Raw genomic sequence first — 25,048 nt, forward strand, 5'->3', positions numbered from 1 at the left:
GCAGCAGGACACAAAGAAAAAACTAAAACAAAAGGCTGGTAAATAAGGGCAGATGCAGCTATAGGTAAATCAGCGTCAAGACAGGTTAGAGAAGAAAAAAGCAGAGAATGACTAAAATCAAACAGTGCTGTATCCAGATAGAGTTCTCACAATACTCACAGCTTTTAGGAACCCGCTATCCTTTCCACATTGCTGTCCCATGTCTGAATTATTGACTTTTTATCAAGAGCAACTGAAAACTTCCTTATCTGAAAATTAAGCTTGTCTTTGCATGTTTGTGTGTGTGTGTGTGTGTGTGTGTGTGTGTGTGTGTGCTGTAATTCAAATTCCAACCCTCTCAAATAATTAAGTCCATTTATATGCTACTATCTGTCTTTCCTTGCTATTGCCGTGGGTAGCAGAAATTTCTCTGAGGCTCAGTATCATTTGTAAGTGTATTTTCCATTTTCTTCTGTGTTATTATGATTACTGTATCTGAGGATATACACTAGTGTGAACATGAAGCTTGTGTGCACATTAATATGTGTGTGGAGGGCACAGATCCTCCTTGCTAGTGAGTCCTTGAAAGCTACACACCCTGATTATGCAGTTAATGCTCACAGTTCAGTTTTTTATTTATTTATACTATTTGTTTGGATATAAACATGTGTTCATGTTTCTATTTGCAGAGGCCATAAGTTGCTGTTTGACACAGGGCTGGTCACTGATACAGTGTTCACTAAAAAGGAAAGAATAACTATCTAGCAAGCCTTAGCAATCTGAATATGTCTGCCTCCTCATTGCTGGCACTGAAGGCACAGGCCACCCACCAGACTTTTTATGTAGGATCTGGGGATCATTGCCATGTCTGTATGATTAGGCAACATTCATTTTACTAAATGAGCTCTCTCCCCTGTTGGGCCTCATCATCTTTACTGTACTATTATTTGGAAAAAGTAATTAAAAAACATACTGTATTACCATATAAATTGCTAAGAGTCTTTTGCTTAAGAAAAAGAATAAATAAAAGATATATGAGGGCAATATAATGAAACTGTCATTAAAATTCTTATATGCTGGGTCAATATCCATGAGTACTTTGACTTAGTTTTAGTAATTATGGCATTTTTAATTTTGGTATAAGGAAAATAATTATTTATTAATTTGTGTAGCATTGTCAGAATTGTACCAAGAAAAGTATATCAGAATTTCTGATTAAAACTACAGTAATTAAAAGGTAAAAAAAAAAAACAAACCTTAATTGAACAAGCAAAGTATGTATTAACTAAATTATTGTACCCAATGATTCTACCATTCAGAATTCTAGGAAAAAGGTAACTTTTTTAAATCAAAAATATGGTACAATTTGGCAATTAACTATGGTCACTTGGTCTTCGACAAAGGAGCTGAAAGCATCCAGTGGAAAAAAGATAGTCTTTTCAACAAATGGTGCTGGTTCAATTGGAGGTCAGCATGCAGAAGAGTGCGCATTGAACCATTCTTATCTCCTTGTACCAAGCTCAACTCCAAATGGATCAAGGACCTCCACATAAAACCGGACACACTGAAACTAATGGAAAAGAAACTGGGGAAGACCCTGGAGGACATGGGCACAGGGGAAAAGTTCCTGAATAGAACACCAATAGCTTATGCTCTAAGATCAAGAATTGAGAAATGGGACCTCATAAAACTACAAAGTTTCTGTAAGGCAAAGGACACTGTCAAAAGGACAAAACATCAACCAACCGACTGGGAAAGGATCTTCACCAACCCTAAATCCGACAGAGGGTCGGATTTATATATATACAAAGAACTCAATAAAGTAAAACCCAGAGAACCAAATAACCCCATTAAAACGTGGGGTACGGAGCTAAACAAAGAATTTTCACATGAACTTCGGAGAGCTGAGAAACACCTTAAGAAGTGTTCAACATCATTAATCATTAGGGAAATGCAAATCAAAACAACCCTGAGATTTCACCTCACACCAGTCAGAATGGCTAAGGTCAAAAACTCAGGAGACAGCAGGTGCTGGCGAGGATGTGGAGAAAGAGGAACACTCCTCCACTACTGGTGGGGTTGCAAGATGGTGCAACCACTTTGGAAATCAGTCTGGCAGTTCCTCAGAAAACTGGGCATGTCACTTCCTGAGGACCCTGTTATACCACTCCTGGGCATATATCCAGAGGATTCTTCAGCATGCAATAAGGACACATGCTCAACTATGTTCATAGCAGCCCTGTTTCTAGTAGCCAGAAGCTGGAAAGAACCTAGGTGTCCTTCAACAAAGGAATGGATACAAAAAATGTGGTATATTTACACAATGGAGTACTATTCAGCCATTAGAAACAATGAATTCATGAAATTCTCAGACAAATGGATGGAGCTGGAGAACATCATACTAAGTGAGGTAACCCAGTCTCAAAAGATCAATCATGGTATGCACTCACTGATAAGTGGATATTAGCCTAGAAACCTTGAATACCCAGGACATAATCCACAAATTAAATGATGTCCAAAAAGAATGGAGGAGTGGCCCCTGGTTCTGGAAAGACTCAGTGCAAGAGTATAGGGGAATTCCAGAACAGGGAAGTGGGAAGCTGTGGATGGAAGAATAGGGGGACGGAAGAGGGCTTATGGGACTTGCGTGGAGTGGGGACCCAGAAAAGGGGAAATCATTTGCAATGTAAATAAAAATAAAATAAAATAAATAAAATAAAAATAAATTTAAAAAAAGTAAAAAAAAATATGGTAAAATGTGGCAACCTGGATTTCATGTTAGCTCTCATATCTTTTTCCATAACATTTTCTCCCAAGAATGTCAAATTATCAATATTTACCATCCAAGCTCTCTATAATTTAGTGTATATTGAATCACACTAAAAACTCTAGAATCTTCACAATAAGATATCCCAGAGGGCTTTATTGACCCTTGCATTTATTATCATTATTTTCTTTAAGAATTTTATACTTTATATTTTATTATATTCTTTCCTGTTCTGCAGCTCCTCCAACATCCATTGCCCCTTCCAAACCACTCAACTTCATGTCCATTTTCTGCCTTAAAACAAAACAAAACAAAACAAAAAACAAAACAAAACAAAATGAAATGAAACAAAAGGTAACGAAACAAAACAGAATGAAACAAGCAAAACTGAAATGGAAAAGGAGAGAAAAGGAAAGAAACCGAAACAAAACTAAATGAAATGGAATGGAACGAAAGAAGCAGAACAGATCACCCTTCTGGTCTGCGTGTCCACCTGCACCCATGGCAGATGACCCTGCCTGCTTGTGCACCACACAGCACTGACTGTTTCCCAGGAGGTCTGCTCTAAACATGAAAACAGGTGAGACCCCTGCCCATATACCCAGGCTAGATGGAAACTTGACAGAGCACAGCAGACAAAGGATCTGTCCCTCCCTGCCAGAGAGCCCCATCGGCACCCACAGCAGATCTTAGTGCCCACTCCCCCTCCTAGCCTGTCCCAAGAAACAAGCTGGAGTAGCCATTCTAATATCCAACAGAATAACACTTTCAAAAAAGTAATCAAAAGAGGTGGGAAAGGATACTTCATAATAATCAAAGGAAAAAAAATCCATCAAAGAAAAAGCTACAAGATAAAGTCTCAGTTCTGAACATCTATGCCCTAACTGCAAAGGCACCCTGAAAGGGCTTAAGCAAAATCCAAGGTGTTTCTCATCCGAAGTCTCGGCACCAATGAGAGGACTCAAAAAGAGGAGGATGGGGAGGTTAAGGAAGTGTGGCAAGGCAGCATAGGGAAGGGGATGTCCAGGCAGGCCCTTACCTGGGCACCTTTGCCCCCTGAGGGACCACACACACACACAGGCATGGTATAGGATAGAGTTTATTCAGAGTAGGGGATGGGAGTTAGTGGGAGAGAGAGAGAGAGAGAGAGAGAGAGAGAGAGAGAGAGAGAGAGAGTAGAGAAGTCGAGTGGAGTGGAGGCCAGCCATGACCACATGGAAGGGGGGAGGAGGAGAGCCCAAGGGGCAGAGAGGTGAGAGTATGTGGGAGAGCAGAGAGCAAAGAGAGAGAGGATGGGCAAGTAGCCCCTCTTATAGTGGGCCAGATCTCTGGGGTGGGGCATACCTGGCTATTGCCAGGTAGGTGTGGGGTTGAGCTTAGACAAAACACCAACACACCCACATTCTAAAAAGAAACTTTACTTAAGCTCAAAGCACAATTGAACCTCACACAGTAATAGTGGGAGACTTCAACACTTCAATCTCACCAATGGTCATCAAACCAGAAACTAAACAGAGACACAATGAAACAGAAATTATGAACCAAATGGATTGAACAGGTATCTATAGAACATTTCACCCCAAAACAAAAACAATATACTTTTTTTCTCAGCACCTCATGGAACCTTCTCCAAAATTGATCATATAATTGGACACAAGACAAGGCTCAGCAGATACATGTATATTGAAATAATTCTTTGCATTCTATCAGATCACCAGACTAAGGCTGGACTTCAATAAGGACAAAAACAACAGAAAGCCCACATACTCATAGAAACCCAACAACTCTCTTCTCAATTATAACTTCGTTAGAGAAGAAATAAAGAAATTAAAGACTTTCTAGAATTCAATTAAAATGAAAGCGCAACATACCCAAACTTATGGAACACAATGAAAGCTGTGTTAAGAGGAAAATTTGTAGCACTAAGAGCCTTCATGAAGGACTTGGAGAGATCCTATACTAGCAAGTTAACAGCACAACTGAAAACTCTAAAACAAAAAAGAAGCAAATACACCCAACAGGAGTAGATGGTAGGAAATAGTGAAAGTCAGGGCTGAAATCAACCAAGTAGAAACAAAGAAAACAATGCAAAGAATCTACAAAACTAGGAGCTGGTTCTTTGAGAAAATCAGTAACAATGATATACACTTAGACAGAACAGCCAAAAGGCAGAGGCAATATCCAAATTAACAAAATCAGAAATAAAACATTAAACATAGGAACAGAAACTGAGGGAATTCCAAAAACGTATTGAGCCTTCTTTATGATAAGAAAGACCCAGGATAACTTGACCTGCACAAGTTGATCTCCCTGGAAGCTAAAGAAACTGGAATGTATGGCTGTGAAGCACCTTTAGTTAGTCAAAGTCAGTAGAGCTCTGTTTCGTCAGAAGAAAGCCTTATCTTCAGAGATGATAGACTGAGTGATTTGTTATCTTCAGATGTGTAATTATTTGCTTTCTGTCCCACAGTTAGGTTTATTTTAGGAAAGCTACAGTTCCTGGGATCAGCTGGAGGGGAGAGTTCTGAACTATGAGGTTTCAATGGGGAGTACCAAGGATATGAGGATACACAGGACACAAAGCTGGAGTCAGGAGAACTATAGAGGCTGATGGCTCACACCTGTCATTTGTTAAGCAGCACAATGTCACAGGCACTGCTTGCATTTGGAAACAGTCAGTGGAAAACTCTTATAAATGGGGCAGAGTTATCAGGAAGCTGATCAAACATTGCTGTGCAAAGGGAACACAAGCTTTCTCTAGTATGTCATATATATAGTGCACACCATAGCTTTGGGACCAATAACTCCAGCCTTTCAGGGGGAAAAGTAGAGTTCCTAGAAACTGAAAACTGAATCCCTTGAGCACCTAGACCCAGTCCCAGAATTAAAGTTCCCTTTATCCTTTCAAAGCCTTAGTTTGGGACCAGGATTAAACGAAACATTTTACAGAATCATATTGATGAGGCCATTTGGGGTATTCAGCACACCAGACACTGGGAATGGAATAGTGTGGTGGAAGCAGCAGAGAAGGAACTTGTTGGGGTATGGAGGTGGGGTGGGTATTTGGGGAAGGCTAGATCTTGGCTACAAGCAGACTTGGTTAGCAGATTATGCTGGGGCCCTGCCACTATTGTGAGGACAGGCTGTCTGACTTTAAATTATTTTTTAACATTAAATAGGGAATATTAATTCTATTTTCAAAGAAAACAGGATTTGTTTATATTTCTTTTATCTGTCATAGATTTTTAAATATCTCCATGATCTCATTTATAGATCTTATTTGGTTCTCCCCATTGAAACCTCATAGTTCAGAACTCTCCCCTCAGCAGATCCAAGGAACTGTAGCTTTTCTAAAATAAACTTAATTGTGGGACAGAAAGCAAATAATTACAAATAAGATGATTAATAATTAGGTGTCAGGACCTATCATTTTGTTATATATTTTCAGGAAATAATCTCCAAGCTTTTGTTGCCTTCCTAGATTGGTAAAGGGAATTGAGGAAACTCAAGTTTCAGCAAAGAACAAAGTGTCCCCCCCGACACTATGAGAAAGCCTCAATCCTGAGATGACCAAGGGTGCTAACTGGAATATGTAGCTTGCTGTACTAGGACTAGAGATCGAAGGGAAGAAGGTGTGAATAGTTGTTCAGGGTAATGAAGGTTGTCCCATTGCCTGTGGGAAACTAATCTTCAAGAGCAGAGCTGGATGCTGAAATTGCTGGCATTTGTGGAGGGCTTAGATCCTAGCAATTATAATTGTGGGTGTGATGTTTCCCAGTTGTGCCGAATGTCTAGAGTTGACAATAGTGTTATGTTGGCTAGATTTATGCCAGTTGGCAGAGAAAATGCCCCCGTAAGATGGGGATATAGCACATGTCGAAGTACCTATAGAACATTTTCTTTTATTTAATAACTGAGGGTCCAGAGCCCATTGTTGCTGGTGCTGGGAGTTTGATCCAAAATGGCAGTGGTTTCTACCCTGTTAAAGTTCCTGTTCTGACTTCATTTGATATAGACAGTGATAAGGAAGTTTAGCAAATATACCCTTTGATCATCAGATTATTCTGTTATAGTGTTTCATTACAGCAACAGTAAACTTAACAAGAGGAGGTTTGTTGGAGAATTTTGAAATGTGTGTGAAAATCATGTGCAGAGTGGGATCTACTGATACCATGCAGGTGAAAGCTGAAACTACAGCAACCATGAGATGAACCTTAAACTGTTCTCTCTGGTTTCTAATCTCAATCTGGTTCTCCTGGGAGCAGTTTCTAGTAGGCAGGAATTGCCATCAGGAAATGGGATGTGGAGATCCCTTCTCTCTGTGGGTGCAAAACAATAAAAAGACAAAGGGATTTAAACCTGAGACAAATGAAATGCAAAGAAACACATTCAAGGGGCCATGCTTTAGAGGTATGCTATGGGAGACAGGCACAAATTCTGTTAAAAATAAGGCAACAGCTTACTTAGGATAAAGAAAGGTGGGAATGCATCTGTCTTTTATTTGGTGGTAAATGCTTTTGATATTCCAACAAGGGTTACAGGTCTCTAGAACTTCTGGAAGTTCTATGTTTCCAGAAGAGATATTCCTACATTGAGAAGTCTATACAGTAATAGATGGAGTTCCAGAAGGATGAATGTTTTATATTTTTGTCTTTTTTGATTCCATTTTTGGTTCCTTTTTTGATTGACGTTTTAATTCCTTTTTTGGTTCCTTTTTTGATTCCTTTTTTGGTTTCTTTTTTGATTCCTTTTTTGATTCCTTTTTTGATTCCTTCTTCTTTGATTCCTTCTTTGATTCCTTTTTTGGTTTCGTTTTCGCTTCCTCTTTTGATTCCGTCATACTTTTATCAAGTTCCACACCTGATGTTTTAGGTGAAATTTCAGCAATAGGTTCTGGTTGTAGTTCAGGTTCTGGTTCTTCTTCTGCTTTTCTTTTTCGGGATGATGCAAACTTCAAAATTAGCAAAATTAAAAAGAATAGTATAACCATTAAAGGAATAGTAAGGCCCACCATGCTTTTACCTTTACTAGACTTCCCTTTCCTAGCTGATGTCTCAGAAGGTGGTCCACTGTCTATACTACCCCCAAAGCCAGGTAGTTGGCAGTCTGGTGGTTCCCATGTGTCATTACAATGGCAATGGTGTTTGTTGTTGCAGACACCTTGCATATGGCATAGGCTTTCTGAACAGTTACTAGACAAAATAGACTTACTGACACACTTTCTGCCAATACATATATGGTGTGCCCCACAGGCTGTGCCCTCCTGCACTGCTCCAATGTCCTCTATGGTACTACCAAAATGATAGTCCATAGTCCAGCAGGTGAAATTATCAAAGTGAGCCCAATGCAGTGTTTCATGGTTTCCCCTACGTGGAATCTCTTCCACATTATCACACTGAATTCTTCCACAGAGTACGTCAGTGTTTTTGCATCCTATGTAGTTAGAGCTACTGTTACCACAGTTTCCGAAACGGTCACCCCGTTTGTTCACTTCCATGTAGCAAATTTCATTTGCATTCCTGGCTTTCTTGCCAAAAATCCTCTTACACTGTGCCTCACGTTCCTGACATGCCATTTTATAGCAAGAACCACCACCTAAGCAAGGGCTTCCATCCACCATGTACACATCTTCTGGACACCTAGCTGAAGTTCCATTGCACCACTCTGGAAGGTCACACTCATTTTTCTCTTTTCGACACATGGTTCCTGTTGGAAGGAACTTGCAATCTTGGCAACAAAGTCCAAAGGCACATTGAGCACCAGGTTTGAGAACACAGTCATTACTACAGCATGGATCTTTTGAACAGGATTCAGTGTTACCACAATCACACTGTTCTCCTTCCTCAACCAAGTTATTTCCACACTTCGCCACATGTATTGTTACTGGTGTATCTGGAGTATCGTATAAACAACTTCGTCTGGTAACTACTGAAAACATTTCTTCGTAACTACAGTTGCTGAATTTGGGGGAATTTGATTTATATGGGGCCATTATGCAGCTTTTTCTCCCACATGTACACCCACTTACATCATGCAGCATACCCAAGTTATGACCCATCTCATGGGCTATAATGAATACTATCTCTGATATTGAATCAGAGATGACACTATTAACTGCACAATTATTTGGTGTACAAACTGTACCTACATGAGCTAATGCTAAATATTTATCATATGTGTGTTTGACAAAAAGGTGTATGATATCATGTCTAATAAGGTTGCCTATGAAATTTTGCTTCCAACTGCAGAACTCATTAAGGACATTGTGTATATTTTGTTCTACATTGACATGGTTTTTTTCATTCCACAACTCAAGAGTGGTTAAAACCACGTCAGTATCTATTTGAAGATAATAACCATTTATTCCATTGAGTATATGCAACATATCTTGAATACAAACTGTGAGATTGCTATTTCTGTGAACATATAGTTTATGGTCTATTGTTACAAAATATTCAATAACCCTATGGTGGGTCCACCAATTCTCATATGGGTTTTGCAAAAGTGTGAAGTCCTTGCTTTTTTGAAGCTTAATTTGTCTTGCTCTTTCCTCTTCTGTTAAGCCGCATCTCATTGGAAATGATTCTGACTCCCCACTGTCCATTTTGTAAGCCAGATGTTCAAATGTTGAAGTTGAACTCTTGGGCATGATTTCATAAGTTGTACCATTTATCTCTAGTATGCCTTGCAAATTCCCAAAACAGATGTTAACAATGACCAGGGATTCTGGGTCTTCATCCACATAGCCATGGTAGTAGCAGTCAGTCTGCACGAAAGGCTGCTCTTCAAGGAGATCACCTTGCTGAGTGTAAGTGAATATTCTGAAGTTTCTGGATATCAAGTTTTTCTTGGGTTTTATGGTGATAATGCGTCTTTCTCCTCCAAATTGCAGCCTATAGGACAGCCAGCCTGGGGAAGTATGTTTTCTAGTGTCAGTTACCCTCAAGGGTATTACTGCTTCTGGAGGGCTACTGTATTTAGCATGTCCAGTTGGTGACCATGCAGAGAAAAAGAGCAATATCAACAGGCAGAACTGAAGAAACATTACCCTTTTATGCATGAGGGTCTTACTCATAGACAACAGAAAGCATCGCTCTCCTACTCCTTACTTTGTCTTGTTGCATGTAACACTGGTCCTTAATAATGTGTCTTCAAGTAGAGTTGACAAGTCAGAGCAGCAGGACTAAAAGAAAGTGAAATGAAGGGCAGACATGGTTACAGGAAATCCATGGTCAAGTTATGCTAGAAGATAAAACAGGAGATATTGGGCTAAAATCAATTAGGGAGTGTCTCAAAGTGTACCAACAGTGTTCACAGATTTTCTGTTTAGTTGTAGTAAGTTATACCTGTTCCTGTGCAAATATATTTCTAATATGCTCCCAGGTTTTAATAACGTGCCCTCTTTCCCACATTGCTTCTGAATGTTTTAATTTTCAACTTTTCCTCAATTGCAATAAATGAATTCACTAGCTGAAAAATAACATTTTTTGCTTTCATATTTCAATATTAATTTAAATTCTAGAATGCTAACCACTTTCCTGTCTATTGGGTAAATTTGTGTTCTTTTCCATTTTTGCTTTGCCTTGACTAGTCAGAAACTCTTCTCAGAATGAAATTTTTTCTTATATTTTCCATTTTCTGTCTTTGTTATTTTTAGTAGTACATGAGAGCACATTTTACATGAGGGTGAATTTGAAGCTATATACCTGTTAACACACATGCATGGAGGCCACAGCTCATCCTGCACTGAGTCGACAGTAACCATATATTTTGTTCATGTATCTATATCTTAAATTTTAATATCTTATCCATATATTTTGAGTTTTTTATTGGTATGAGTGTGTAAGTGTATGTGTATGTGTGTGTCTATATAGAAGACAGCCATGAGCCTTGGGTATCTTTCCTAATACATTACCCACAACCTTAGCTTTGGACACAAAGTTGATCCCCAACTTAGCACTTACTAAAGAGGGGAGGTTGGCTGTCCAGTGAACCTTAGCAATCTGCATGTATCTGCCTCCCCATTGCTGGCAGTGCAAGTGCAGACCTCCCAACCCTGGCTTTTTATATTGACACTGAGGATCATTCTCATGTGTCTAAGCCCAGGAAGCCTTCACTTTAACAACTGAATTATCCTCATAGTCCTGTATCCTCAACTTAGTATATGATTATTTTGTTTAAAAAAAAATCAAGTTAGGAAAGAAATATATTACCAAATACAATGCCAAGAGCCTACAAATGAAAAACAACAATAAAAATATTTAAGAATAATATAATGAAATTCTGATTAAAATCCTGACATGCTGATTCATTATCCATGAGCGTTCTGATTTAGCTTCCATTAATTACTATAGCGAGTAGATTTGTGGTATGAAGAAAAGAATTACTTCTAATATAGTAATGTTGAGACTGCACCAAGAAATATATGGCTGAACTAATGACTAAAACTGCAGCAATAAACAGAAAGTTAAGAAAAACATCTTAATGAATAATTGAGTAGGCCCAGTCATGTATTAATTTAATTACAGTTAGCAATAATTCTATCATCCAGGACTATGGAGAAAAGTCAATATTTTCACTGAAACTTTGGTACATCTACAGTACCAAAGACTTTGAACTGACTCCCAGATGTCATTATTTATCTTACCCTTTTTTTCTCACTACAACCTCAGCACATTTTCCAATGGCTAGCCACAGACCACCCAAGCTCTCTATAACTTAGGATGTATTTATCACACTAAAAGCTCTAGAGTCACAACAATAAAATAGAAGACAGTAGAAATAAGGAAAGGAAAAACCATCCTCAGATCTGAACTCTTGGAAAGGAAGTAAGCAATGTGTTTTCTGTTTCTGTCCTTAAAACAGGATTCTCTGAAAGACTTACCATCAGGTGCAGTGATGCCCATGGTCTCTTCTAGTTATGTCATTGCTCATGAATCATTTGTAAAGCCCATCTTAGTAGCAAAGTGTTTTTTCATTTGTTTGAGAATGCAGGAGAGAATATGAACTCCTCCCTTTCTTTGTCTCTCATGGAGTAAATTCTAGATTCATGTGCCTAGCAACAAGAGCCTCTCATTTCTCAGAACCTGGCAACTGATGAGGTTCTTCTCAATGGTTCATCTCCCACTTTAACTGATTATTTGGTTTCCCCTTCCATGTCAGTAAGTTCAACTTTCTTTTATACATTATACTCCAAGATCTCCAGTGTGAATAAATCCTTTTTTTTTCATACACTGTTATGTTAGCTAAACTCTGTATTTTTGTTCATCTTGTAATTGTTATTCCTATTTCTTTATATAGTTTTGGACGTAATGTGGAATACTCAATGTGCTTCTAGTCTTACAAAGTAATTTTACTCCTTTTTGGAAAATGCTCTTTGGATTTGAGACTCTGCCACTAACTGTGTCTTCCTTTGGTTAAAGATAATTTTAGCAACATTGAATGTCTGTGCCTGTAGATGTTTATCTGTTTTATGCAACTGTTAATAAAAGTAATGCGTAAAATGAATTCAGGAGAGGATCACTGACTAACAGCATAGAAGCAATTCTCTCTGGTATTTAACTAGCTGATTGAGAAAATATCAATCTGCAACTAGAGTATGTTTTTTAGTTGTTGAAGGTAAATGGTGGAAACAAGTTAATTTGTTGATTGAGGTTGCAATGTCTGAAATCTTGGTTTCTTTCTATTGCATTTCATCCACCCACCTTTTTAATATCAATTACTTTAAGAAATGTATACTTTACATTTATATTATGCTTTTTCCCATTTTTGAACTTCTCCTATAGTTTTTATCCAAATCTACTCAAACTCAAGGTGTTTCTCTCTAATACAAAATAAAACCAAAGAAAAGTCAACCAACATAAAAAGTCCCATTTATGGTGGCGATCCTAGGATCAGTGCTGGAGAGCGTCAGTGAATGAGGTTGATATATGCTGCTTCACTGAATCATCAAAAACCAAGTTTACTACTTTTAGTAATTATGACTCACAAAGACCTTCCTGGCTAGGGTGGAGCCTCATGAACTTCCATTAAATTCCCCTCCCCCCAATACATTTTGATCATACTTTTCTAGGTATGGGATGCCTTTACCTACTTCTCTTTCTTGTTGGGATTCTGTCTACCTTGAGCTCATGTAGGTCTTATTCTCACAGTTTCTGTGAGTTCCTATATATATCTGCCCTATTGTGTCTGAAGAATGCAGTTTCATTGCCAACCTCTAGCTTTTATAATCTCTCTATTCCTTTTTTTTTTTTTTACATAAATACTTGGGACTTGAGGGGAGAGGTTTGATAAAGACATCCCACTTAAGCCTTAACTTTCCAAAGTTTCTCACTTTCTCCAGTTGTGGGTACCGTATTATTTATCATTCACTTCACTAAGAATCTTCTTTAGTTAGGGTTGAGTGCCACTGATTTAGAGATACAATAATATATCATTGAAAGTCATTTTATATCAGGAACAAAGCCAGCCTTGAAAGGCTTGTATGGGATTCCAGATGTGTGACTGCTGGAAAAGGTACAACTATACAAACAGTAAACTATCTGCTTGCCAGAGGTCAGGCAAAGGAAGTGTGAAGAGGGGACCTGGAGAACTTTACAGGCAATATAGGATGCTAAGGATGGATTTTGAGACTGAATACTTTTCCAAAGCCATGGAATTTCCAAAACTAAGATGAAAGGTACTATAAGCATGGATTCAGATGATGATATTGGGTGTCTATGAGGGTTTACTTACTATAGCAAATGTCCCACTCTAGACAAGTGTTGATAAATATGTCCCCATGTTATGGGTGTGGATGCACAGTTAAATCTCTTTAAATTTGTTAATTTTTTATTTAAAAAAAAAAAAAAGAAAGTCATTTTATTGTCATGTTAATAGTAGTGTGTTTCTGCCTACATACTATGACTTCTAGTCTATGATTCTTGGCCACACAGACTATATCAAGTATTGGTTCCATATCATGAAGTGTAGCTTAAATCTACTCACAATTGGATGATGTCTCCCCTAACATTCTTAGAACTATTCCTACTGTTTACCAGTGAAGATATCTTACATGCAGATCATTACTATAAATTGAACAGCCATATTACAACTGGCTTATCTTGATGGTAACTTGTCTAGTTTAATATCATATATCATATGTCATATATCAATCATATACATATACCATATAATCATATCTGTATATCCTCTAAGATATAATAGCATATATATATATATATATATATATATATATATATATATATATATATATATATATATATCTTCTATTGCATAATGCATATATATGTGGATATATCCTCTAAAGCATAATAGCATATATGTATATACATATATATGCCCTCTAAGTCATAACATTTATCTATCTATCTATCTATCTATCTATCTATCTATCTATCTATCTGTATGTTCTAAGGTATAATAGCACATATATATTCTCTAAAGTATTGCATATATGTGTGTGTGTGTGTGTATGTATCACTAGTATGAATGAAGGGTTTAGTTTATTATCATCTATATTTCTCTGTGTTACATAATAAATAAAAAAGTGTCTTCCAATTAGTGCTAATTTTGTAATCAATAGCATTATTACAGACCCTCTGTAGTGACTGGGTCACAACTCATTAAGATGTAATCCATTCTATGTCCTGGTGTACTTATTTGATAGCTTTAGACAATTGTTTGGTGCATAGTTTCTTCAATTATGTAGTAACTCCATTTAAATTACATAAATGTATGTGTAATTTATTTCTATAAATATATATATATGTTTTATATGTGTTTGTATATATCTTCATTTATATAAATTAGTTTATCTTGTTCTAATTTCTCCCTTTATTTCTTTAGAATTCTATATTCTGTATACCTTCCTGCAAAGATTCCTTATTGCCTGGTGGGCCTGCTTTATTTAATTAAGTGAAAATAAATACACTTATCCTCTGTTTATTTTCTATATGGAACACACATATATAAGTCATGCACAGTACCATAGACATTTCAGAGCAATATTTAATGCTTGTTTTTCTTAGTCTTATTCCCTTTCCTTGGGATGAGTTTTCCTAGTTCCATAAATATGGCTGAAAATTTCATTTTTCTTAACAGCTGCATAATATCCCACAGTGTAACTGCACCATATTTTCATCACCTTCTACTTAACTTATGTTCATCTGTGCTGTTTGACATTTCTGGCTAGTATGAATAGATCAGCTATGAACTAACACAGGTAATTACATCTATAGTAAGTTGTTGAGTGCTTTCGGTATACTCAAAATGTGTACAGACTGATCTTGTGGTAAGTCTGTTTTCCTGGTTTTGAGTAATTCACACTGATTTCCATAGTGGTTCCACTAGTTTGCACTCCTATCCATAGTAATAAAGTACCTCCATTATCTACAGTGTAGAATCATGAATGCTTTCCTTAATCTTGACCATTGCAATGAGATTAAAATAAAAATTTAAAGCTAGTTTAATTTTTTTCTAGTAAACATTGCTTAAACCCGGAAGCTCAGTACATACTAATGTCCTTCCTTCACCATTCCTTCTTCTTATTTTTATATTTTTTACTATGTCCCTCTTTCAAAATTCATATCTTTTTCTTCTCAACATCATAAAAACTTATTTCTAAACAGCCCAATTTTGACATGAGGTTTTCCACTCCTTAATAATTTTCTATTAGTTTATCTTGTTTTAATTTCTCCCTTTATTTCTTTAGATTTTCTAAGTGTTACAATGTTAATAACAATGTAATATATTTTTTGTCTGGCAGACTTAGACCATACTCAACATAACATGATGTCCCTAGAACCAAACTTTCTCTCACGATGCTAAGCAATGAATAACTTCAAGACTTTTTTTCAGTATGGTGGTTCCCTGAGCAGTGGAACATTGTATTATTTATAACCTACCATTGTTTGTGTCCAAATTTTGCTCCATTTAGATGAACTGTGAGTTGTATCATAAAGCATAGTTGTTGAGAAAACTATTTTGAGAGTAAAAGTCATATATGATAAACTAAGAATTTTAATATTATTCATCAGTTGATGGACATCTAGGCTATTTCTAATTGTTGGCTACTATGAATAGATTAATACAAAGTATGAATTAGCAAGTGTGGTGGTTTGAATGTGCTTGGCCCAGGAGGTTTGTTTAGGAGGAGTAGATGTGGCTTTGTTAGAGGAAGTGTGTCACTGTGGAGGTGGGCTTGGAGAACCTCTTCCTAGCTGCCTGGAATACTGAGTCTTCTCCTGTTTCCCTTTAGATGGATATATAGAACTCTCAGCTCCTTCTCCAGTTCCATGCCTGCCTGGATGCTGTCATACTTTCTGCCTTGATGATGATTGTACCTGTAAGCCAGCCCCAATTAAATGTTGTCCTTTATAAGAGTTGCTTTGAGTATCTCTTCACAGCAATGGAAACCCTCACAGAGACAGCAAGCATCTATTAGTCTCTGCATATGTACCCCAGAATGATATAGCCAGATATTGTGATTGATTTATTCTCCCTCTCTCTCTCTCTCTCTCTCTCTCTCTCTCTCTCTCTCTCTCTTTGAGGAACTGTCATACTGGCTTATTTAGTGATGTAAATTCTTTCCTACTTGGATTGCTACTGATGGGGGCAAAATATGACCAAGGCAACTTGATGGGAAAAGGTTTATTTCTGCTTACAAGTTTAAATCATAGTCTATTACTGAAGGAACTCAGGTAGGAACTACAGCACAGCAGGAGACAGGAAGCAAGAACTGAAGCAGAACCCTGAAGGGACACTATTTACTGACTCATTCTTTGTGGCTTAATCAGGCTGAATTATTACAGCATGGGGCACCACCAACCTTGAGGAGGCACTGCCAAAGTGGACTGAGGCCATTTTCCTCAATCATTCACCAACTTCACAAATCTAAAAATCTTCTAGGGAGCAAAGGAAACCATAATTCAACAAAAAGGCACCCACAGAAAGGATAGAACTTCTTAGCAATTGTATATCTGACAGACTGTCATTTATAATATTCCAAGAACTGAAAATTATGAACATCCATAAAACTGAGCACCTACATTAGAAATGACGGATAGAACTAAACAAAGAGTTCCCAATAAATAAACCAAAAGAATAAAATGATTGTGAAACACTTAAAATGTTTCTATGGTCCTCAGGAAAATATAAATCATAACTACTTTGTGACTTTATCTTACCCAAATCAGTATGGTGAACATCAATGAAACAAAAAGTAGCAGAATGTAGGGAGGCTGTGTGTGTAAAAAGTAATGATTATTCATTACTGACAGGAGTATAAACTGATTGGACTAGTATGGAAATCAGTATGAAAGTTTCTAAAAAACCAGGCATGACCTACCTCAATATCCAGGTCTATCACACTTGGGCGTCTACCACAGCACACAGCTCCCTGTTTACAGAGATTCTGGCTCATCCATGCTTACTGACGCTCTGAAGCTCTATTCTTAGCAGCAAGAAAGTAGAAACAGCCTTGATATCCATTGACTGATAAATGGATGAAGAAAATATGATGTATTTCTGCTTGTAATAATGTGTACCCGTTAAGAGAAATGAAATTATGAAGTTTGCAGGTAAGTATGTAGAGCCACAGACACTGTTGCTAAAGATGTCACATATCTTCAAACATGGAGAACGTAAACTGGTGTCCAACTAGAATCTTTCTCACTATTGACTTGTGTTCATAGTTCTAGGAGTCACTCTGCATGTTACTGAAGGAGAAAAGGAGCCATCATATATAATCCTCATTATCTAAGAACTCTAAAAGTTACAATAGCAGCCTCATGATAAAATAGGGCCACAAATATTAAAGGTGTAAACCACCCGAGTTTTTATTTTTTCTCTTTTTTTATCGGATATTTTCTTTATTTACATTTCAAATGTTATCCCCTTTCTGAAATCCCTCCTCCAGAAACCCTCTATTGCATCCCCTCTCCCCTGCTTCTATGAGGGTGTTTCCAAGCCACCCACCCACTCCCACCTCCCCGCCCTCAAATTACCCTACACTGTGGCATCAAGCCTTCACAGGACCAAGGACCTCTCCTCCCACTGATGCTGACAAGGCCATCCACTGCTACATATGCGGCTGGAACCATGGGACCCTCCACGTGTACTCTTTGATTGGTGTTTTTTTTCAGTCTCCGAGAGCTCTGGGGGGTCTGATTGGTTGATATTGTTGTTCTTCCTATGGGTTGCAAACCCCTTGAGCTCCTTCAGTCCTTTCTCTAACTCCTCCATTGGGGACCTGTGCTCAGTCCAATAGTTGGCTGTGAGCATCTGCCTCTATTTGTCAGACTTGGGACAGCCTCTCAGGAGACAGCTATATCAGTCTGCAAGCTCTTCTTGGCATCCACAATAATGTCTGGGTTTGAGGACTGTATATGGGATGGATCCCCAGGTGCAGCAGTCTCTGAATGACCTTTCCTTCAGTTTCTGCTCCATACTTTGTCTTCATATTTCGTCCCGTGAGTATTTTGATCCCTCTTCTGAGAAGGACCAAAGCTTCCACACTTTGTTCTTCCTTCTTTTTGAACATCAGGTGGTCTGTCCCCCCATCCAGAGTAACTGGGTCCCCCAGGATTCAGGAATGCAGAACCCCCTCCCCCACTCCACCCCCCCCCCCACACCCCGCGGCCAGTGACACAGGTTTCTTCTGGTCTGAGCCTGTGCCCTGAGCAGACCTTGGGCGCTGGCTCCACAAACACCCAGAGGAAGCTTTACTCCCAGGGGCTCTAACACACCCACTGTCACAGGTGAGGAGACTGCAACATCTGCCCCAATGCTAGGAGTAACTGGGATCCTCCCTAGGGTCCAGGGATGCAGGAACCCCTCCAGCCAGTGGCACAGGTTCCTTCTGGTCTGAACTTGCACCTGGAGCAGTCCTGGGGTGTTCACTCTGTACCCACTCTTAAAACACCAGAGGAAGCCCGACTCCCAGGTGCTCTGAAACGCCCAGGATCACAGGATCACAGGGGAACCTTGACTCCCAGGAGATCAGACACATCCAGGAGCACTGGAGCTCAGACACACTCAAGATCACAGCTACAACATCTTTCTCAGCACCCAGATTAACTGACCCCCACAGGAATTGGGAAACACAAACTCCTGTCCATCCAGAGGCATGGGCTCCTTCTAGCTTGCACCTGTGCCCTGAGCAAACCCAGGGCCCTGGCTCTCCCCACACCCCTGCAACACACAGAGAAAGCTTGACTCCCAGGAGCTGTGACACAACAGGTTCTCAGGAACTTGATCACACCAGAATTTCAGGATCCCAAAGGAAGCTTGACTCTCAAGAACTCCTTAGGATCCTAAAATAGTGTAGCCCTCTGGGGTTATAAAGCAGAATACTGACAAAAGGACAAAACGTCAACCAACAGATTGGGAAAGGATCTTCACCAACCCTAAATCCAACAGACGGCTAATATCTAATATATACAAAGAACTCAAGAAGGTAGACTCCAGAGAACCAAATAACCCTATTAAAAAGTGGGGTATGGAGCTAAACAAAGAATTTTCACATGAAGAGCTTCGGGTGGCTGAGAAGCACCTTAAGAAATGTTCACCATCATTAGTCATTAGGGAAATGCAAATCAAAACAACCCTGAGATTTCACCTCACACCAGTCAGAATGGCTAAGGTTAAAAACTCAGGAGACAGCAGGTGTTGGCGAGGATGTGGAGAAAGAGGAACACTCCTCCACTGCTGGTGGGATTGCAAATTGGTACAACCACTCTGGAAATCAGTCTGGCGGTTCTTCAGAAATCTGGGCATGGCACTTCCGGAGGACCCTGCTATACCACTCCTGGGTTTATATCCAGCATGCAATAAGGACACATGCTCCACTATGTTCATATCAGCCTTGTTTGTAATAGCCAGAAGCTGGAAAGAACCCAGGTGTTCCTCAACAGAGGAAGGGATACAAAAATGTGGTATATTTACACAATGGAGTACTATTCAGCCATCAGAAACAATGAATTCATGAAATTCTTAGACAGATGGATGGAGCTGGAGAACAGCATACTAAGTGAGGTAACCCAGACTCAAAAGATCAATCATGGTATGCACTCATTGATAAGTGGATATTAGCCTAGAAACTTGGAATACACAAGACATAATCCACATATTAAATGATGTCCAAGAACAGAGGAGTGACCCCTGGTTCTGGAAGGACTCAGTGCAGCAGTATAGGGGAATACCAGAACAGGGAAGGGGGAAGGGGTGGATGGGGGGATAGGGGCAGAGAAGAGGGCTTATGGGACTTTCGGGGAGTGGGGAGCCAGAAAAGGGGAAATCATTTGAAATGTAAATAAAAAATATATCAAATAAAAACAAACAAACAAACAAACAAACAAAAAAAGAAAAATAAGAAAACCCCAAAATAAATGAAAATTATTGGGCATATGTTTCTCTTCTTTTTTTTTTTTAACTCTTCTAACAGGAATTGGGCTGCTGTCGACACTATTTCTTTTAGGAGCCATTGCAATGGGTGAGCCTCTAGACTGTGATAAAACATGATGAAAAAATCAACTTGTCAAGGAAAGGGTTAACTTCATTTGGTAGTTTGTATTCTATAATTTAGGGAATTGGAGTTGGAACTCAAGGCTAGGGGTCGGAGGCAGATTCTGATGAAAATGAACTGGAGGAATGCTCATTGTGGTACTTGTGTTCCAGCCACCCAGCCGCTGGGGTGGACATGCTGCTGGGGAGGTGAATCACAGTGAATGCTTGACTGCATCTTCCTGTACCAGTGCTGCTGTCAGGTAATGGGCTTTAGGGAAATGCTGAGACACCCTTCAAGGGGTGGAAAGACACAGTCTAAGTTGGGAGGGGGCAAAGTTGGGGTTCCCTCTCTGGCATTCTGACACCACTGGGATATCACACAGAAGAGTCAGGAACAAAGGATCTGGAGTCCACGGGCCTACAATGAGGCTGGTAGCATTGGGGACCTGCAGGCAGAGGGTGACAAGGAACCTGGGATGGGAAATTGGGAGATGCAGCTTAGCTCACAGGGAAGGGAGCAGTCTGAAAGTACAGAGAGGCCTTCTGTACAATACTTAAACTGTGATACTCATTTTTTAAGCATTCTGCATGCTCCCCATGGAGGTTCTTGATGGAAGAGACAGTCGTGTTTATCCATCCTCTTTATTGACATTTTTATCGTGGAAAATGGATGCATACCAACTTCCCAGGTTAGACCAGAGATTAAATACCTTTTGCAGGGAGGAATGACCAGGCAGGAAAGCTCATTGGCTAAAACCTCAGAGACTCTAGGTACCTCATTAATATGTAGAACTCTGTTCTGAGGCTATGTGACCACAGGTCGCATTCCCTTACATGAAAAGTAGGGCACATATTCCAGGCCAGGAATCTGGTAGGGAGCAGGGGAGCACCTACTGGCAAGGGTGGGTACCTGGGTACCTACCTGAGTCTCAGACTTGCTCTACCTTACCAAGTTTCCTGACATGGTTCATTGACCCATAGGTCCTCCTTTTCTTTTTATAAAGAAGAGGTGTGATTGGAGTGACTGTCTCTAATGTTATTTATTTGTAGTGAAAAGATTGGGTGGGGTGGACATAAACATCAAAATTAACCACAACATAAGCCAGAGGGGTAACACAAAATAAACCAGAGGGGTAACACAAAATAAGCCAGAGGGCTGATACAGCATAAGCTAGAGGGTTAACAAGGGGTTGGGGCTAGGAAGACAAGGGATTATTGACCCAACTAATTGTTCAATGGATTGTACAGTTTGTGAGGGTGCTAACATTGGTTTTACATAGACACCAAGTATGTTTCCACCAAGTATGTTTCTCCAAGTTCGGTAGCCATTAGTCTCAGGCAAGAGAGTTCATCTGTTGCTGGAAGGTCCCAAGTCTGTCATCTCAGCATCTGTCTCAGAAGTCTTCAGTCAGATGATGTATCTGGACCAAGGAAGCTTCATTGCCACAGCAGGTTCAAGGAGATGGTGGGTCAGTCTTGTCTGGCCCATGGTGGCAACGCTGCCTTTTCCCCTTTTGTAGCGATAAACCTGCAGAGTCATCATAACAGAGGTGCAGAGAACACCACAGGGGTATGTCTGCACAGGGTGAGTACTGTATATTAAGCCAATTTGCTTGGGAGCATATTGTCGTTATGTTGTTACGGTCTAAGAAAAAAGCAAGGGTGTTTGATAAATCTAATCCTGGTAGACAACTGTGGTATTAGGGAAAGCAGAGGGAAGAGTTGAGAATTTATCTGCTTTGGATGATGAAGGAAGAAAATACTGTGTTAATTATGTGTCAATGATCCAGTGGTGAAAAAAATTGCCAACCAAGAATATTGTACCCAGAAAAGTCATGCTTAGTATATGAAATTATGGACTGATAAAGGCATTTCTAGACATAGTAAAACTAAGAGAATTAAGTACAAACATACCTCCCTTCCAAGAAATGCTAACAGAAATTGTGTTCTCTGAAGCATGAGGGTGGTAATGTGTGACATGAGATCATAGTAAGCTACATAAGTACAGTAAGTGTAACTGACATGTGCCAGTAAATGTCTTAGGGAGTTCAGAGTGCTGTGAAAGTGTAGTCATGGGTACTGTGTGACATCTGCAGTTTTAGTGGAAGGCCAAGAAATAAATTATGTAGAATAATAACAACAACAATAACAACAACATTAGTGGTAGCAGTAGTAATAGTGTAGTACTAAAATTTTGTGACAATTTTGATACAAATTATGGGAGAGGACTAAACTCATATCAAAAATTCCAGAAGTAAAGTGAAGAAAATTTGCTATTAGAACTGTTTCATCAGATAAAAACAAGCAGTTAAACTTATAGCCTATGGTATATTCATTGTAAACCTTTTGCTGTCCCTACAACAAAACATTTTGATGTTTTGAAATTTTAGTGTGTGTGTGTGTGTGTGTGTGTGTGTGTGTGTGCACTTACGTGAGTGTCTGTGTCAGGGTTTGTGTTGTCACCGGACACCCATGGAAATTAGAGGACAGCTTGGACTCAGGTGTCTTTCTATAGTGTAAGTTTGGAGAATAAAACCAAAGTTTTGTCAGCAAGTGCCTTTACACAGTTATTCTACAGAACCTATAGAATCTTTTTATAGACAACTGATGAGCAGTGCAAAAGAGGTATGTAAAAATATCATATATGTCAGATATATGATTTAATATATTGTATTTAGTTAAGGTTTCTTTTGCTGTGACAAAATATCATGACCAAAAACGCCTTGGGGAGAAAAGGATTTATCTTATAGCTTGTAGTCTATCATCCAGGCAAGTCAGAGTAGGTGCTGATTTAGCAAAGTGCAAGCAGCAACTGAAGCAAAGACCATGGAGGGGTGCTGCTTCGTGGCTTGCTCTCAGTGGCTTGCGTTCTTATACCATCCAGGACTATCTGTGCAGCGTTAGCTGGACCTTCCCACTTCAATCATTAATGAAGGAAATACACTACAGATATGTCTATAGACCGACCTGGTGGGAGCATTATCTCAATTGAGTCTCAGCGAGTGAGGGTCAAGTTTTCATTAAACAAGTCAGCACAATTGACCATTTGCCAACCTGACAAACACATACATTACAATTCAAGCTGGTTTCTTCCTTTCTTGTCTGCATGGTAGTATGTTAATAGCAACATTACAATATAAAACATTGTGACTTTTAAAAAGTGACTTTTGAAAAGTGACTTTTAAAGTCCCACAGTAAAGACTTTTACATTTCAGACACTTTGAACGCACTTCGACTTCTCTAACTTATCCAAAATCTCCTTCAAAGTCCAAAGACTCTCTGTAATTCCATTCTCTTAACTCTGGACATCTATACAAAAACGATAAAAAATAAATTATTTCTTATTTCAAAGGGAAAGAGCCAGAAAAGATTAACAATCATGTTAAAGCAAAACCAAGTTTCAACAGTGAAAGGGGTTTAGGACTTGGTGTCAGAGACCTACTCGCACTCCTCTGGGCTCTGAAGACCCTTAGCAGCCTAGTCGGCCATAGCATAGGCAGCTGCTTTGATGCTTCTGGACAGCACTACGTTAAGGCTGCTGCTATCCTTGGTGGTCACCCTATGGTACTGGTATTTCCAAAATACTGGGGTTATCCTGCTGCAACTGGCCTGTCCTTTCACCCGTAGTCTTTCACGGACTCTTTTTGGGGACTCTGACATTGCTACATGGTTCCAAGCCACAGTTTTCTCAAGGATTCCTTTAATCCCGGAGCTTCTACAGCAACTTTCAATAAATTTTCCTCTGCCCACATCCTCTCAACATGTGAAGTCTCAGCTGGTCTCTTTTATATCTTCAAAACAAGATCTACCTGCTGACTCTTAGAGTACCAGGTTTTGTTGACAGCATGAGATGCAGACTCAGCCCTTCTGGAACACAGACTCTACCTGCTAACCCTGAGGAAATATACAGAAGATTTTGCCTCAACTATGCTTATCTCATTCCTATTTTTCCTCCTGGAAAAATATTGATTTATTTATTTTTTCCTGGGGGAAGTAGAACTGTAATTCCTTTATTTTTTTTTATTCTCTCACCTATCACATCCTGAACTCAGTTTAGCTTTCTTCCATTTTGAAAAACTAATTAAAATAATTACATCATTTCCCCCCTCACTTTACTTCTCCCAAAGGCTCTCTTATAATCTTCCTTTATCTCTTTCAAACTCTTGGATCTACTTTCTATTGTTTTCATGTATGTATGTATGTATGTATGTATGTATACATATATATGTATATAGGTTTATGCATATATATATTCCTAAACATCACCATTTAATGTTATTATCCATAATTTCTGGGCTAGCTGTTTGGTATTAGATTATAAATTGCTGCTCCCTGTTCAAACCTCATTTTTAATGATGATTCTTAAACACTTTTAACCTTCATTGTAGCCCACCATCTACCAGATGTAGTGGAAAAAAAGGTTATGGGGGAAGTGGACCTGTTTGGAAAGGTTCTTTTGGCAATTCCTGTCTGTGTTGTCTGGAAATTGACAGTACAGTTCACAGGTTAGCAACGGCAGCTTGATCCACTTGCAACCCTTGGTGGATACACCAGCATTCCTTTCCTATCTCTCTTGGTTAACTTTGAAAGTCTATGTTATTAGGTGCTAAAATGGGTTATCCAGTTTACCAATGGGTAATTTGTTCTTGGGTTCATTTTCTTGGAAAACTTTGTTCCAGCCCTTATTCTGAGATGATGTTTATCTTTGTTGCAGAAGTGTTTCTTGTGTGCAGCAGAATGATGGATCCTGTTTTCATGTCCATTCTGTTAGCTTGTCTTTTTATTAGGCAATTGATG

The 25,048-nt window shown here is 39.0% G+C and overlaps 1 protein-coding gene across 1 annotated transcript; it reads right to left on the reverse strand.

Moving 5' to 3' along the window:
- Window positions 1–7,385: 7,385 nt before the first annotated feature.
- On the reverse strand, window positions 7,386–9,824 carry LOC127669008 (disintegrin and metalloproteinase domain-containing protein 26A-like). The gene has a single exon (XM_052162888.1). It carries the CDS (start codon window positions 9,819–9,821, stop codon window positions 7,386–7,388), a length of 2,436 nt encoding a protein of 811 aa, XP_052018848.1. The 5' UTR covers window positions 9,822–9,824.
- Window positions 9,825–25,048: the final 15,224 nt, after the last annotated feature.

This window comes from Apodemus sylvaticus, chromosome 18 (assembly GCF_947179515.1).
Source record: "Apodemus sylvaticus chromosome 18, mApoSyl1.1, whole genome shotgun sequence".
Classification (NCBI taxonomy): Eukaryota; Metazoa; Chordata; class Mammalia; order Rodentia; family Muridae; genus Apodemus; species Apodemus sylvaticus.

Excerpts from the sequence above, each read along its gene's own strand:
- LOC127669008 (XM_052162888.1), bottom strand. The coding sequence starts at position 9,821 with ATGAGTAAGACCCTCATGCATAAAAGGGTAATGTTTCTTCAGTTCTGC.